Raw genomic sequence first — 18424 nt, forward strand, 5'->3', positions numbered from 1 at the left:
AAAATTGTAAACCCTTTGCAATATTGTTATTTCCGCAGAGTGTGAGAGTTGTAAGCTTGCCTCTGTTGTGATAGGACTTTTTTTTTATAATAGGTGCGTACAATGTAATTCGTTAATGTGAAAAATCAAATTACTGCGTAATACACTAAAATGTGAGAAAATCAGTGGAAAATATATTTACGTAAGAAATTCGGCAACAACAATCTTCCAGTTTATTTAGTTCAAAACAACCATGAGGACCTGATGTTAGATTTTTAGGATCAGGAATCATACCCCTACACAAGGAAAACTGGAGCCCTCTCAGCACGAGAAGCTAAGTGAACTTGAAAGTTTATTGCAATCTTCGCTGCTCTCAAATCTTCATAAAAGACTTTGCTTATTAATTACTTGGACTGGGCATTGTTTAAGTTGGACAATTGATGGAAGAAGGAAGGAGGGGGGGGGGAGAGATTACACATTGCACTACCTGCTGTACGGCGCCTGCCGCGGCGGCTGAGTCCGCCGAATGACATCGCGCTGCTGGGCGGCGGCAGAGGTGTCCGGAGCGGCGGACGGCGTCTCCGCGGCCACCTGGGCCGGGCTGGCCGCGCGTGCGAACGACCGCACGGGGTCAGGGACCCGGGCTGCTGCCGCTATATAAGCGGTGCCCGAGGCCTCCGCCCGCCCAGTGCTGCCATGGCGACGCTACACCTGCTGCTGCTGCTGCTCGCCTCCGCGGCCGCCGCCTCCACCGCCGGCGACGCGGGCGGCGCCGCTGCCGGCTCAGACGCCGCCCCCGAGGAGGCGCCGGTGGCGGTGACGGTGGTGGACGACTCGCGGCTGCCCGTGGAGGCGGCCGTCGCCGAGCAGCAGGAGGCGGCGGCGGGGGCGGAGGCGGAGGCGGCGCTGCCCCGCGTCTCGTACAGCGGCGCCCAGCTGCTGAGGGTGACGGCGCCGGCGGATGCTGCAGACAACGTCCGCGTCGTCCTCCGAGACAATGAAGGTGCGCTAAGCTGCAGCACAAAATTTGTCGGCAGACGGGCCGTGCACTGGAACGTCGAGCGTGCCGAGTTTACGACGTCACAGGGCGGAGTAGAGCGTTGGGGAGTCTCTCCGCGCAAAGCAATGTCCAGCATGGCAGATATTCCGAACGCGCGTTTGAACCTTGACGAATGAGATGGCAGAACGCCGCCTACGTCACATGCACGCCATCTCCCTTCAGTGCTGTACGTGCAAACTATGTTGAATGGTTACAAAGAATCCGCCTCGATTGCAAATAGAAACCGGATGTTGACGCCTTCTTCGGAACACACTAAAACTACAAACTGTCTAAAGAGGCATGGGCGTTCTGTATTAATGTTTGACCATGCCTCTTTAGGCAGTTTGTAGTATTAGTGTATTCCGAAGAAGGCGTGGTTATCCGCGCCGAAACCTGGATCAACATCCGGTTTCTATTTGCAGTCGAGGCGGATTCTTTATAATCATTAAATTATTCACGATTGCTGAAGCGCTGCAATGTTAAAAGTTCTCAAACTACGTTGGCACTGGCTGGTGGACGACACTGTAAACACATTTCCCATTTACCGTAGTTTCCGTCGGCCATCGCGCCGAGTGTCAACTTAGTTTGTTCATGTACTACGGAGTTGCGAGGAGACATATTGTCTGTCAGTTGAAACCCATATCTACAGATCCCGTTTCTGAACACCTGCGCCGGCTGGTGTGGTTCTAGGCGCTTCAGTCTGGAACCGCTCAACCGCTACGGTCGCAGGTTCGAATCCTGCCTCGGGCATGGATGTGTGTGATGTCCTTAGCTTAATTAGGTTTAAGTAGTTCTACGTTCTAGGAGACTGATGACCTCAGATGTTAAGTCCCATAGTGCTCAGAGCCATTTGAACCGTTTGAGCACCTGCAAATTTTGCGCATATACACTAGAGCCAAAGAGATTGGTACACCTTCCCATTATCGTGTAGGGTCCCCGCGAGCACGCAGAAGTGCCGCAACAAGACGTGGCATGGTCTCGACTAATGTCTGAAGTAGTGCTGGAGGGCGCTGACACCGTGAGTCCTGCAGAGCTGTCCGTAAATCCGTAAGAGTACGAGGGGGTGGAGATCTCTCCTGAACAGCACGTTTCAAGGCATCTCAGATATGCTCAATAATTTTCATGTCTGGGTAGTTTGGTGGCCAGTGAAAGTGATCAAATTCAGAAGAGTGTTCCTGGAGCCACTCTGTAGCAATTCTGGACGTGTGGGGTGTCGCATTGTCCTGTTTGAAATACTCAAGTCGGTCTGAATGCACAATGGACATGAATAGATGCAGGTGATGAGACAGAATGCTTACGAACGTGTCACCTGTCAGACTCATATCTAGACGTATCAGGTGTCCCATATCACTCCACACCATTACGGAGCCTCCACCAGCTTGAACCGTCCCGTGCTGACATGCGGGGTCAATAATTCACTAGGTTCTCGCCATAACCGTACAAGTCCATCTGCTCGATACAATTAGAAACGAGACTCGTTCGGACGCGCAACATGTTTTCTCTCAATAGCCCAATGTTCGGTGTTGACGGGCCCTGGTGAGGCGTAAAGCTTTGCGTCGTGCAGTCATAAGGGCACACGAGCGGGCCTTCGGGCACTGAAAGCCCGTATCGATTATGTCTCTTTGAATGGTTCGCACGCTGACACTTGTTGATGGCCCAGCATTGAAATCTGCAGCAATTTGCGGAAGGGTTGCACTTCTGTCACGTTGAAAGATTCTCTTCAGTCGTCGTTGGTCCCGTTCTTGTAGGAGCTTTTTCCGCTCGCAGCGATGTCGGAGATTTGATGTTTTACCGGAATCCTGATATTCATGGTCCAGTCGTGAAGTGGTCGTACGGAAAACCTCCACTTTATCGCTACCTCGGAGATGCTGTGTACCATCGGTCGTGCGCCGACTATAACAGCACGTTCAAACTCATTTAAATCTTGATAACCTGCCATTGCAGCAGCAGTAACCGATTTAAGAACTACGCCAGACACTTGTTGTCTTATATAGGCGCTGGCGACCGCAGCGCCCTATTCTCCTGTTTACATATCTCTGTATTTGTACACGCATGCCGATACCAGCTTCTTTGGCGCTTCAGTGTAGAACAGAGTTGTGATGCGCAATATTGCCTGTTAGTTAAAATCCATATGTGTATGTACTCGGTTTCTGAGCACCAGCAAATCGAGGATCTCTCGAAAACCCGTCGTTAACTGTATGATTCGTTGTAATAAAATGACGAGGAAGGTCATATTCGTGATTAAATTTTTTTATTATAATAATCGTTTCTCCCTATGCAGGTCGGCGGCAACAAAATATTTTCGTATTCGTAGGAGAAAGTTGACAATTGGAATTTCGTGAGAAGATTCCACCGCAATGACAAACGCCTTTGTGTTAATGGTGTCCATTCCAAATCTCGTACCACGTCATGATACTCTCTCCCCTAGTTCACGATAATACAAAACGTGCTGCTCTTGTTCCAAAATCCTGCTACATATCGGCGCTAATGATATTGGACTATAATTTAGTGGATTAGTCCTGCTACCTTTCTTGGGTATTGGTGCGACCGGTGCAACTTTCCAGTCTATGGGTACGGAACTTTCGTCGGGCGAACGGTTGGCTTCAAATGGCTCTGAGCACTATGGGACTTAATATCTGAGGTCATCAGTCCCCTAGAACTTAGAACTAGTTAAACCTAACTAACCTAAGGACATCACACACATCCATGCCCGAGGCAGGATTCGAACCTGCGACCGTAGCGGTCTTGCGGTTCCAGACTGCAGCGCCTATAACCGCACGGCCACTTCGGCCGGCTATATGTTTGTTAAGTATGGAGCTATTGTATCGGCATACGCTGAAAGGAACCTAATTGGTATACTGCCTGGACTGAAAAACTTGCTTTCAATGAGTGATTTAAGTTGCTTCACTACTCCGATAATATGTAGTTCTAAATTACTCATATTGGCAGAAGTTTTTGATTCGAATTATGGAATATGTATTGCGTCCTCTTTAGTGAAGGAATTTTGGAAGGCTGTGTTTAGTAACTCTGCTTTGGCAGCACTGTCGTCGATAGTATGAATGACGAAATAATTTTTCCCTCATGAGGAGAACTACTGTAAGGTTGTATCCCACTATTTGTAAAGGAACTTTTGTAAGTCTATGTGCTTAGTGGCTGGAGATGGTACTTTCCTTTTTGCCTTATAACATTTTCATGGATATCGAAGTTTTTAGTTATGTATACTACAGACAGAACAACCTAACTAGCATATGGAAAAGTAGGAAATGTACGTTTTAATAGAGCTAATATAGGAATTTTACGCCCGTCTATTTCGTCAATAGTCGACAATTGGCGGTGGAGCGCGTTGAGATCGCGTACACGACGCTGCGGCCCACGTACCTTACGCACCAGTAGCATCGTTTCTGAGCATTCAGCAGCGCGTTGAAGTCGGCACGCTCAACGTTCACGTTCGAAAGCACGGCCCGTGTGCCGAATGCCTTGGGCTGTCCTCTCACACTCAACACTGTTACCAGTAATATGCGACGCTCCTGTTGGACCAAAACATTACAAACACTGGTCGTCAAACTGGGGCCCGCGGGGTGTTCGTCGGCCACTGGGTTACTGCAGTATTTTCTAACACGAGTAATACGCTTCTAACAACTGGCAGCAGAAGCAAAACACGTCGACTAACGTCAAGTGCTTCTTAAGAGAGCATTCTTTTTGGTGAGTAACAAACACAAATACTTACAGAGACAGTAATATTTTACGATGTACTTCATGTTAACTGACGTTGTTAAATTTGGCCGTGAGTAAAGTAAAGTTTGCCTCTTTGCTAAGTGGCCCAGCGGTAAGTAGTGCGGCCACTGCAGGGTTAAAAGAAGTCAGAGGGGAAATTTTTTCACGTGTGTCTTCCAGTGTTGACAACGACAATTCAATGAGCGTGCGCAGATCAGCTGCTACGGCATAAATTTCAAACAGAAGTAACATGGGTTTGTAAACGCGCATTACACAGCGTGAACATTAATAAAACCGACAAACTGCTCGGACGGATTCATGACTGGAAATGGAGCAAAAAAGGTCCTCCGAACTTTTGTCTGGAAATGCATCGTTGCCATGATACGTGCCACTGACGAATGAAGGTTCCTCTGGCCACTTGCCGTGTGTTCCTTGCGTGTTGCATCTGGTATGGATAGTAGCGGTTGTCAAGCACGATCACATAATCGTATTTCGGCTTACACCATGTTGATGAGCCACTTGCCTGGAGCTGGGGTTCGTCTCAATACCCCATAGAAACCGGTCCCACAAATCTGGTCTAAAGTGGCGAATGTGTTTACCTCAACATTAGTTGGTTACTTCCAAAAATCGCGCATAATACAACAGATAAAATCTAAACCCTTTTATATCTAAATCTAGTGCCTGGAAATCAGGAAAAGAAAGATAGGACCCTGTTGTGAAGACACTGGCACCGGCTGCAGTACTCACTTAGGTGCGTAAAATTGGTCACTGTGTAAGACTCCGAAAAAAATGCGTGTAGTTCCAATACATTATTTTCTTCTTCATTGAAAATATTTGGTGTGATACCTTATAATATGACGATTCACAATGTGTAAGTCGTAGCTTCCTGAACCGTGATTTTTAACTTTCAAAATCTTTTCTTAAAGAATTTACTTTATTTACTAGCGATTCATCAAGAACATTAACACACTATGTGAGCGTGGAAGTAGTTGCCAAGGAGTAACTGATCGAAACAAATTAAATTTCAACCAATGGAAATTTTATTCATAAAAGCCTTTTCAAAAACAGATTTAAAATTTATAAGCAGAAAAGCACCCTCGAAATATCAAGTTACAAATTAACAAATGTAAATTTTATTCCTAAAAGCTTTTTCAAAACAATTTTAAAATTATAAGCAGAAAAGCACCCTCGAAATATCAAGTTACAATTTAACAAATGTGAATTTTATTCCTAAAAGCTTTTTCAAAACAGATTTAAAATTATTAGCAGAAAAGCACCCTCGAAATATCAAGTTACAATTTATTCAGAGACAGAAATAACAATTTTTTGTTACAGTAGGAGCCTTCGGGCTGAGAACCTTCCGCTCCCTTTCAACATGGCCGTAGTCACGACCGCTCACAACGACATCTGAAAAACTGCACTGGTGCAAATCTGCAACACGCCAGATTACTTTAAACTAAAAATTTTAACAACTCACACAAACACATTAACTATGTGACTACGTAGGCTTTCCCGGCGTAATAAGTCTTGAAAGTCTTTTCGGGTTTGCTGCCGGATCCTAAAATCAACTTGACTCGATATTTCGGCGATCCAACTGTTCGCCATCTTCAGGGAATGCTGCTTCTGCTGATGAGTCCCGCTGAGAACTGACGCAAGATTGCAATTCGACGTCCTATATAGGCCACCGTTCAGTACACGGCGCATGCGCCGCCCATCACGGTTTCTGGCTTCCAAAACAGGGAGGTGGCGCCGCCCTTAGTGAAACACTGCTGGAAACGATATATCGCAATCAAGGCCGCATCGAAGAACGTTCAGTTTTGATACGAGATAATACCGGATTCCACGTTTTGCTAAGAGGAAACCCATTGTCCCTGTTGATTAAATTATCAGCCAACCTAATTTCGATCGCCTCTTTATACACACTATTCCAAAAACCGGAAATGTTGGCAATTACAACAGTTTCCTCAAATTTCATTTTATGTCTCTCATTCAGGCAGTGTTCTGCTACGGCCGATTTTGGCTGATAATTTAATCAACAGGGACAATGGGTTTCCTCTTAGCAAAACGTGGAATCCTGTATTATCTCGCATCAAAACAGAACGTTCTTCGGTGCGGCCTTGATTGCGATATATCGTTGCCAGCAGTGTTTCACTAAGGGCGGCGCCACCTCCCTGTTTTGGAAGTCAGAAACCGTGATGGGCGGCGCATGCGCCGTGTACTGAACGGTGGCCTATATAGGACGTCGAATTGCAATCTTGCGTCAGTTCTCAGCGGGACTCATCAGCAGAAGCAGCATTCCCTGAAGATGGCGAACAGTTGGATCGCCGAAATATCGAGTCAAGTTGATTTTAGGATCCGGCAGCAAACCCGAAAAGACTTTCAAGACTTATTACGCCGGGAAAGCCTACGTAGTCACATCAAGTACCTCTACGGGGAGGAGATGGTGAAGCTTGTACAGAAGTTAGATAAACTTCGGAGGAAGAAAGGAAAGCTGTTGAGTACACTCGCCTTCTTGCTGAGATGCCTTGACGAAGGTATTATTCCTAATTTCGCCAGATGTATTCATTTTATTAACAGTAAGAGAGCTAATAGGATTAAGAAACGTGCAAGCCAAGCACTTTTAAGAGAACGCATTCATTTTACTCGTAGACAACTGGATATTGTTTCCAAAGATTTATTTTATTTACATTTGAACTTGTCATCGCAGTTTTCAAGGGATGTTTGGCAGTGGGTTGATGAATCCACGTGGGCGCTATCAGATTGGACACATAGGAGCGCCGTTACCAGACAAACCTCGAAATTTGAACGGCTTCTTTCTCGTTCTACAGCATCAGAAGTGGATAAACGTCGGCGTACTGTGATTAATCTCTCTAACAAGGCGTTGGATGGGCCCACAGTGTCGATATTGGAGAAAGGTTTAAATTTTTCGCCCACTCCCAAGAGACTTCCTATCACAGACTTCATTTGCTCTGTAGAACAAGCAGTGCACAGCCTACCCGAGGATCAAGCAGAGGAAATAAGGCAAGAAGTGTCGCACACATTACGTCGAGCTCGACCACCGCGGGATAACATCTCTTCCGCAGAGAGAGCAGCCATTCGTTCCCTTAAGAATGATGACGAAGTAGTAGTTTTACCAGCTGACAAGGGGAATGCCACGGTTGTAATGACGCGGGATGATTATGTCCTAAAAATGGATTTACTTCTCAACGACCCGGCGTACAGAAGGCTATCTAATGACCCCACAGAAAGGATCAAACGTAAGACACTTTCACTGCTGAAAAAGAGTTCGTTATCAGATGATTTACGTAAGAAACATCATCCTGGTGCTGCCGTTCCGCCTAGGTTGTATGGTTTGCCTAAGTTGCATAAGGAAGGGGTTCCTCTACGCCCTATTGTTAGTAATTTGGGTGCACCGACCTATAACCTGGCAAAGTATTTATCATCTGCTCTCAGTCCATTTGTTGGCAAATGTGAACACCATATATCCAGTTCGGTGGATTTTATTCGACGATTGGGATCTTTGAAGTTGAGTCCTTCAGATCTGTTAGTGAGTTTCGATGTGGTATCCCTATTTACACGAGTTCCTCTGGAAGAGTCCCTTAGTTTGATCAGTGAAAAACTGGATGAAGAGCGGGTGAAGCTTTGTCGTCATGTGCTGACCTCCACGTATTTTTTATTTAACGGTAACATTTTTGAACAGAATGACGGAGTGGCTATGGGTAGTCCTTTGTCACCCATAGTCGCCAATTTATTTATGGAGGACTTCGAGGCCATGGCACTGAGGACTTCAGCTTTGCAACCAACGTGCTTCTGGAGATACGTGGACGATACCTTCTTCGTATGGCCGCATGGACGTGATGCTCTTAACAGGTTTTTGGACCACTTCAACTGTCTTCATCCCCGTATCAAATTTACTATGGAGGTTGAAAATGATGGAATGCTTCCATTTTTAGACGTTATGGTTTATAAAATACCAGATGGAACTTTCGGACACAGCGTTCACCGAAAGCCGACACACACAGATTTGTATCTGCACCCTAAGAGTTGTCATCCACCACGCTAACGTAGTGGCGTCCTTAGGACTTTGGTGCGGAGAGCATATGCCATTTCCGACGCAGACAGCTTAACCCAAGAACTTGAGCATTTGATGACTGTTTTTAAGGAAAATGGATACACCGAGAAACAGATTCGTCGGGCTATGGAATTTGGACCGTCTCCGGAGATGTCCGCAGAGGAACATAGATCTGTGGCCTTTCTTCCTTATGCTGGAGGCTTATCGTTTAAGATTGGACGAATTTTAAGGAGTTTTAACATTAAGAGTGTGTTCCGTCCACCCTCTAAGATTAGGGCTCTGCTCGGCTCTGTGAAGGATGATTTGGGACTTAAGAAACCCGGGGTGTACAAAATCCCGTGTCAATGTGGGAAAGCTTACGTTGGCCGTTCTATTCGCACAGTGAATGACAGGTGTGTGGAACATCGCCGTCACACGAGGCTACAACAGCCGGAAAAATCGGCCGTAGCAGAACACTGCCTGAATGAGAGACATAAAATGAAATTTGAGGAAACTGTTGTAAATGCCAACATTTCCGGTTTTTGGAATAGTGTGTATAAAGAGGCGATCGAAATTAGGTTGGCTGATAATTTAATCAACAGGGACAATGGGTTTCCTCTTAGCAAAACGTGGAATCCGGTATTATCTCGCATCAAAACTGAACGTTCTTCGATGCGGCCTTGATTGCGATATATCGTTTCCAGCAGTGTTTCACTAAGGGCGGCGCCACCTCCCTGTTTTGACAGTCAGAAACCGTGATGGGCGGCGCATGCGCCGTGTACTGAACGGTGGCCTATATAGGACGTCGAATTGCAATCTTGCGTCAGTTCTCAGCGGGACTCATCAGCAGAAGCAGCATTCCCTGAAGATGGCGAACAGTTGGATCGCCGAAATATCGAGTCAAGTTGATTTTAGGATCCGGCAGCAAACTCGAAAAGACTTTCAAGACATTAATTATGCTCCCCGTAAGAGGGATGGAAGTGGTACAAACACTCACACTAAGAAATTATTTTCCACCAAAAGGGCAATTTGTTTTTAAAAGGGCTCTTACGGTGGAAGGGTGGTAACTTTATAGAAATGACTATTTAAATAAAACCCATGAAATTCAGACTTACATAAAGTGTACAACATGCTGTACATTACACATATACAGCCTCGCAAGATGATAGGCAAGATAAAAACATATTTCAGGAATTCGGCCTTTACCTTAATTCTATAAATTCGTTAACACCGAATCCGACAAACAGACAGACACTAACTGCCTAACAAATGCAGACGGGAGACAAACGAGCAAGCTGGGGACGACGCTACGGTCGCAGGGTCGAATCCTGCCTCGGGCATGGATGTGTGTGATGTCCTTAGGTTAGTTAGGTTTAAGTAGTTCTAAGTTCTAGGGGACTGATGACCTCAGCTGTTAAGTCCCATAGTGCTCGGAGCCACCAAGCTGGGGACGAGAGACTGACCAAGAAAAAACTGCGATGTCTGGCGAAGACCTGGCACCGGACCCCCAAAATGCTCTCCCGAACCGTCCGCTGCCAGCCACTTCAACGGACGCAGGATGGCGCGCCGATCTCCCGTCTCACGGAGCGCAGCTCGCACCGGGCAGACCGATGTGGTAGATTGGCTCCTGCTGCTCTCGTGTCGGCGCGAAGCCACTACCCCTCGTATACGGCGCGGCCCACAGGACTGCCGTGGCGACCTCACATGCGCCGACGCTCAAGACGGACAAGTCATCTTGTGTCCCAGTGCGCGAGCGACTAACCGATCGATCCAACCGCCAATGCCCATTGCCTAAACAAACTCGAGCAGTCTGGCTGCCTAACACGTACTAGCACTCCGGACGACAAGTAGACACTGACTGCCGCACACTGAGCCGGCTGACCAACTGAACTCGCCGAGACTGACTGACTGACCCAGCCTCACTCCGACTGACCATCTGCCCCGACTCACTTCGACTGACAGACTCTCTCTACAGAGCTCATAGCGCCCCTTAAGTGCACGTGAACAGGCAACCTTTCCGCTTCCCCACCAGAGGGAGACACCAAAGCTGCGATTATCACAGCGGTGCCACCGCCAGAAACGGAGAGCGCGCTCTTCAAAACAGCAAATTTTTTACCACGGCTCACTTCCATCAATAACCATGGCTTGATGGAAATTGAATATGTCTTTGAGTGGCCATTTTACCTCCACCCCACCATTTAGTTACTCAGCCCGATGTATCACCCTGTAGTGTCAAAATCGGCTCCTAGGCAAAAAAAAAAAAAAAAAAAAAAAAAAAAAAAAAAAAAAAAAAAAAAAATTACGGCCACTGACATAACGAATGAATTGGAACGTCACCGACATACTTTTAGAGGGGTAGTATGGACCAAAACAAAAGAAGTCTAATAAACATGGGATCTAAACTGCATAGGTTGAGAGCTGTAAGCACTTGTCTATCTTCGCTACTCTGAAACACAGCTGGCTAGCCTTGAAACACTTCTAAATATTAAAGTAGCCCTGGTCTTACTTCAGTGAGTGGCTGCTGGTGCTGCGTAAGGTAATGATCGCCGACAATACATGGCAACAGGATCCTCTTAGCATCGCTTTGCAATTAACAATTTTGGGCCCACAGTAGTCTTCTTCCATATTAATTCCTCGCGATGTTTTTTTCACTGTGCCCAATCAACACCGTAATTGTGCCTGGTCATAACATACGGTTCTTCCAGTTTGATAGCTTGCAATGGGGCGCACTACATGCCGCTAGCGACCAATACGCCTGACCGCCTCTGTCAGACTCTTACTGTACCGGAGCTCACGCCGGACCCAACAGTCCTGTGCGCGTCCGCGCCCATCGACATTGTTCCCTTCTTCAGATACACCCTTTGAATGTTTACAGTAGCAAATCGCCTTGACTAGACCAGCGTGTACCTGAGTGTTGGTACATAACTCTTTTTTCAGATATTGCATTTAAATTACATAATCATATTCGTTCATAAAAAAAATTTACGAAATAGTGATGAAATACCGTGGTGACCAAAATTAAAGCAGCAAAACGCTATTTCCCCGACTAATTCAGGATATAATCATACAAAACTGTCAACAGATGTCCGTACAATCGTATTCTGCACAGAAGATAGCATTCGGCCAACAGACACTCACACCAACAATGATGTCAGGGCGCCTGTCAAACGGGGTAGTGTTTGCCGGGTAGTTCCATGTCCACAGTCGCTGTGCACGCAGTCACAGACGCTGCAGTATGGCAAGGAGACGACGTCTACCACTCTCCCTGCGGTGGAGGGCCAAGGGAAAAATGGAAGCAGGACAGTCGCAAGCTGATAGGGCCCGACGGCTTAATGTGAATCGTACTGTTGTTTCTCGGATGTGCTGACATTTTATAGAGACCGAAACTGTATCCCGAAGACCAGGGAAGGGCCGGCCACATGTGTCATCAGAAAGAGGGAACTGTTATTTGGCTGTAAGGGCACGACGGTACCGCGTTGGTACTGCACGGCAACTGGGGTCTGATCTGTCAGCATCCACTGGACGTGTTGTATCGAGGCAAACGCTGTACAAAAAGGTTTCAGCAGAGTGGCCTTTACTGCCAGAGACCCGCTGTACCTGTGCCTATGACGCGTCTTCACAGAAGGGAACGTGTAGAGTGGAGTCGTCAATATGCTACCTGGACGGTCGAACTATGGGCCAATGTTCTTTTCACAGATGGGTCTCGAGTGATTCTCGACGGAGTCGCATCTGGAGAGAACGTCGGACAAGATTTCGGGATCAAAACGTTGTGGAAAGAGACCGATATTGAGGAGGATACCTAATGGTGGTGGGCGGGGATTATGCTGACCACTCAAACACTTCTCCATAAATTGTAAGGGTGAATCGGCAAGGTTCAACTGCTGTCAGGTATCGTGACGAGATTTTGGCACCTCATGTGTGATTCGATTGTAGCGAGGTACTTTGGGCCCAGAGGCCCAGACTTCGTATTGATGGACGATACCCGGCCGAAGTGGCCGTGCGGTTAAAGGCGCTGCAGTCTGGAACCGCAAGACCGCTACGGTCGCAGGTTCGAATCCTGCCTCGGGCATAGATGTTTGTGATGTCCTTAGGTTAGTTAGGTTTAACTAGTTCTAAGTTCTAGGGGACTAATGACCTCAGCAGTTGAGTCGCATAGTGCTCAGAGCCATTTGAACCATTTGAACCTGCATCGGGCATGGATGTGTGTGATGTCTTTAGGTTAGTTAGGTTTAATTAGTTCTAAGTTCTAGGCGACTGATGACCTCAGAAGTTAAGTCGCATAGTGCTCAGAGCCATTTGAACCATTTTTTTGATGGACGATAATGCTCGACCTCATAGAGCACGGTTGGTTGATGTTTTCTTCGAAACGGAATATACTGCACGCAAGGCGTGGCGTGCTCGCTGTCCCGATTTGAATCCCATGGAGAATGTCTGCGATGCACCACATCAGCATCCATCAACTACTCTCCAAGACTCGCCAGCAGCTCTGCAGGAAGAACGGGCGTTACTGCCTCAACATCAGACTGATGACATCATTCACAACATGCTTCGTCGTTGTCAGGGCTATATTGCTGCCAGAGATGGTCACCCCCCATACTGAGCACGTTAACCAGTTGTCGGATTTGTGTGCAAATCCGTCAAGTTGCAAAAAACGAAGAACTTTTTGTCTGCAGTTATGCACGTTGCAGTTACTTACGTTGTGGCTTCTTCACACTGTTTCTTCTTTACTATCACCTCTTAATACTGTTTTGTGGCAAAATAAACGCAGCCTTGCAAAATTTCCGTTTGTAGCTTTAATTCTGGACACCAGTGTGTATTACATAAAAAATAATCCAGTACTCAAAATTACCACATTAATACAGTAAAAATGTCTCGTGTCAGACACTGTGTTGTTTTGTGAGTGGGGTGTGTCCGGTGTGTCGGCAGACGTGATGGTGTGGAGCGACGCGCAGGCCAACGGCACGGTCTCGCTGGACGTGCTGGTGAAGCGGCCGGGGGCGGCGGAGGCGACGCGCCGCCGTCTGCTGGAGGCGGGCGCAGCCGTCGAGGTGGCCGTCGACGACCTGCAGCGCGCCATCGACGAGGAGAACCCGCCCATGTCCGACGAGGACCTGGACGATCTGATGGGCCGCAACGGTGAGTCCGCGCCCAGTCCGCTCTCTGCCGCCGCCTCTACTCAGGGAAACGGAAAAACGTTACACCTCGGGACATCAGTCCGATAGTTATCAAACCTTACGAGATGCTCATAACATAACGGCTACCTTCACCCCAGTCGGAACTGGTGTCCATCATCGACATCACTATCAGGTGTCATCACGACGTCCACGAGTCACTCTTATATTCTTTATCTCGTGGCAGCAAACGGCCTCCGAATGTTATCTTAAGGAATTTCTTGTCAGATCTGGAACACGTGCTCTGTTAGTTCATAAAGATTAATCGGCTGGAGTCTTCCACGGAAACATTTGCATCTAAATTACATAGATACTCCGCAAATCACCGTATGGCGCGTGGCGGACTGTACCACTACTTGTCATTTCCTTCTCTGTTCTACTCGCAAATAGAACGAGGGAAAAACTACTATCTATACTACTGCCCATTAAAATCGATACACCATGAAGATGACGTGCTACAGACGCGAAATTTAACCGACAGGAAGAAGATGCTGTGATATGCAAATGATTAGCTTATCAGAACATTCATACAAGGTTGGCGCCGGTGGCGACACCTACAACGTGCTGACATGAGGAAAGTTTCTAATCGATTTCTCATACACAAACAGCAGTTGACCGGCGTTGCCTGGTGAAACGTTGTTGTGATGCCTCATGAAAGGAGGAGAAATGTGTACCATCACGGATTGTAGCCTATCGCGATTGCGGTTTATCTATCGCGACATTGCTGCTCACGTTGGTCGAGATCCAATGACTGTTAGCAGAATATGGAATCGGTGGGTTCAGGAGGGTAATACAGAACGCCGTGCTGGATCCCAACGGCCTCTATCACTAGTAGTCGAGATGACAGGCATCCTATCCGCACGGCTGTAACGGATCATGCAGCCACGTCTTGATCTCTGAGTCAACACATGGGGACGTTAGCAAGACAACAACCATCTGCACGTACAGTTAGACGACGTTTGCAGCAGCATGGACAATCAGGTCGGTGACTGTGGCTGCGGTTACCCTTGACGCTGCATCACAGACAGGAGCGCCTGCGATGGCGTATTCAACGACGAAACTGGGTGCACGAATGGCAAAACGTCATCTTTTCGGATGAATCCAGGTTCTGTTTACAGCATCATGATGGTCGCATCCGTGTTTGGTGACATCGCGATGAACGCACATTGGAAGCGTGCATTCGTCATCGACATACTGGCGTGTCACCCGGCGTGATGGTATGGGATGCCACTGATTACACGTCTCGGTCACCTCTTGTTCTCACTGACGGCACTGTGAACAGTGGACGTTACATTTAAGATGTGTTACGACCCGTGGCTCTCCCCTTCATTCGATCCCTGCGAAACCCTACATTTCAGCAGGATAATGCACGACCGCATGTTGAAGGTCCTGTACGGGCCTTTCTGGATACAGAAAATATTCGACTGCTGCCCTAGCCAGCACATTCTCCAGATCTCTCACCAATTGTAAACGTCTGGTCAATGGTGGCCGAGCAACTGGGTCGTCACAATACGCCAGTCATTACTCTTGATGAACTGTGGCATCGTGCTGAAGCTGCATGGGCAGCTGTACCTGTACACGCCATCCAATCTCTGTTTGACTCAATGCCCAGGCGTATCAAGGCCGTTATTACGGCCAGAGGTGGTTGTCGTGGATACTGATTTCTCAGGATCTGTGCACCTAAATTGCGTGAAAATGTAATCACATGTCAGTTGTAGTATAATATTTGTCCAATGAATACCCGTTTATCATCTGCATTTCTTCTTGGTGTAGCAATTTTAATGGCCAGTAGTGTAAATGCTTCCTTATGAGTTCTAATTTTTAGTACCTTAGGAGTCCTAATTTCTAGTATCTTATCTTCGTGGTCTTTACGCCGAATGTACGCTGGAGGCAGTAGAATCTTTCTGCAGTCAGCTTCAAATACCGGTTCTCTAAATTTTCTCGTTGGTGTTCCCTGAAGAGACTGTCCATGGATTCCCGTTTGAGTTCCCGAACAATGTCCGTAACACTTGCGTGTTGTTCGAACCTGTTGTTGTTGTTGTAGTCTTCAGTCCAGAGACTGGTTTGATGCAGCTCTCCATGCTACTCTATCCTGCGCAAGCTTCTTCATCTCCTAGTACCTACTGCAACCTACATCCTCCTGAATCTGTTTAGTGTATTCATATCTTGTTACCTACCAGTAACAAATCTAGCAGCCCTCCTCTGAATTGCTTCGACGTTTGCCTTTGATCCGACCTGCTACGGATCCCAACCACTCGAGCAGTACTCAAGAATACGTCGCACTAGCGTCCTGTATGCGGTCTCCTTTACAGATGAACCATACGTTCCTAGAATTCTCCCAATAAATCGAATTCGACCATTCGACTTACCTACCACAATCCTCACATGCGCGTTGTATTTCATATCGCCTTGGAACGTTACTGCCAGATATTTAAACAACTTCACTGAGTTAAGCAGGACATTTTTAAATGCCACATCCGAACATTACAGGTTTGTTTTTCCTACTCATCCTCATTAACTTACATTTGTCTGTCCTGTATCCTCCTGCAGTCACTCAATTGGTTCAAATGGCTCTGAGCGCTAAGGGACTTAACATCTGAGGTCATCAGTCCCCTACAACTTAGAACTACTTAAACCTAACTAACCTAAGGACACACATCCATGCCCGAGGCAGGATTCGAACCTGCGCCGTAGCGGTCGCGCGGTTAGAGACTGAAGCGCCTAGAACTGCTCGCCCACCCAGCCGGTTGCAGTCACTCAAGGCGATACCCATACCGTACACCACAGAACGTCAACAAACAAAAGCCGACTGCTGCCCACCTACTCCGCCATGTCATTTCTGTATATGGAGAACAAAAGTGGTTCTGTTACACTTGCCTGGGGCACTTCTGACGATATATTTGCCTCTGATGAACACTCACTGTCGAGGACAACCAACCTGGTTCTGTAACTTGAGAAGCATTCGAGCCTGTCACATATCTGTGAACTTATTCCATATGTTCGTAAATTCTTTAACAGCCTGCAGTGGGGCAGCGTGTCAAACACTTTCCGGAAATCTAGAAATACGGTATCAGCCCATTGCCCTTCATTCATAGTTCGCAGTATATCGCGTGAGAAAAGGGCAAGATGAGTTTCGCACGAGCGATGCTTTCTGAAACCATGCTGATTCGTGTACATAAGATTCTCAGTCTCAAGACAGTTTGTTACATTCGAAGTGAGAATGTGTTCAAGGATTATGCAGCAGACCGATGTTAGGGAAATTGGTCTGTAATTTTGCGGGTCTGTTCTTTTGCCCTTCTTGTATAGAGCAGTCACGTGTGCTATTTTCTAGTCTTCCCACTGCATCGCAGACGTGTTCTATTGATTGAGATATTGAGATATCAGAGGACTGGACAGTCCAGTCAACGAGCCATACGTTCCATCAGGCGTTTAGATTGCGAACTACAGTGTGCGGTCTTGCATTAGCTTGCTGAAATGTGCCATTTGCTACCCTGCTGGTGAAACGTATGACAACAGGGTTCACTGTTCTAGCCACATACTGGCGAGCATTCAACCTTCCCCCACGAAGGATAACACTCGTTTCACAACACTTTCTGCAAACGTGACGTCATTTTGATGTCACATGCAATATCGATGAGCGCAGGAACTGCTATGGACTTTCGTTAGCGTTCGATGCGGGCCTCTCTCGCATGGCTAACAGCTCACACATGTCCTAAGCGGCAGAAATGTACTAACCAGAAGTGACATCGGTTTGCAGGAGGACTTGTGAGATGAGTGTATGTTCGAAATATTTGTGACGAGATAGAATGCGATTGTTATTGTTCGTCTTTTCACTTGCAACAATTTAAGCTGTCCTCTTAGGTTCTTGCCTAAGCACACATTCGGAAATCGTCACTTATTCGGAAATAAACAACCAAATATTTATTTCATCTTTCGCTCTCTAATCAGACGGAAATGTTAAATAACATCGAATATTGCTGAAACACTGGTATTACATTCATAAGAATGGCCCAGAATGTATTAACAAAACTAACATCTAATATCGTGTATAATTTCATGTATTGACTCGTTCCATGACCATGGAGACTTCTCCTTAATTTGGTCCCACGGAACAATAAATAAATAAATACAAAGAAATAAATAACATAAAAAAATATTTGCATGTTGTGAGATGCGAATCTACATCCTTCCACTTTATAAACCACCACAGTACTCATTACGCTACCAACATTCACGTAATGTTTGCCTTAAGCGTCGGTTATCAAAGCATCTCTTGAAGGTTTATATCGTTGATGCGTTAATAACCGCCTTTTAATGATAAGGGTGACTTGTTAGTGATACATTTTCAATCCGCCTTAAACCGGCATACTGCATGTTGTCCGAATCAATTGTCAATATTGCCGTACACCTCGTGATATTACTTGTGACGTCAAAATGTCCTCACATTTGGAAGGAAACGTCGCTCACGAG

At 46.7% G+C, this 18424-nt stretch overlaps 1 protein-coding gene across 1 annotated transcript in view; it reads left to right on the plus strand.

Moving 5' to 3' along the window:
• The first annotated feature begins 904 nt into the window (after positions 1–904).
• The window catches only part of LOC124595433 (carboxypeptidase B-like), a 54044-nt gene continuing 36524 nt past the window's right edge, over positions 905–18424 (plus strand). The window contains exons 1-2 of the mRNA XM_047134174.1: positions 905–982; positions 13710–13919. Of these exons, the coding sequence (XP_046990130.1) occupies positions 13715–13919 (205 nt within the window). The 5' untranslated portion in view covers positions 905–982; positions 13710–13714. The remainder of the gene's footprint in view (positions 983–13709; positions 13920–18424) is intronic.

The sequence above is a fragment of the Schistocerca americana genome, chromosome 2, assembly GCF_021461395.2.
Source record: "Schistocerca americana isolate TAMUIC-IGC-003095 chromosome 2, iqSchAmer2.1, whole genome shotgun sequence".
Taxonomy (NCBI): Eukaryota; Metazoa; Arthropoda; class Insecta; order Orthoptera; family Acrididae; genus Schistocerca; species Schistocerca americana.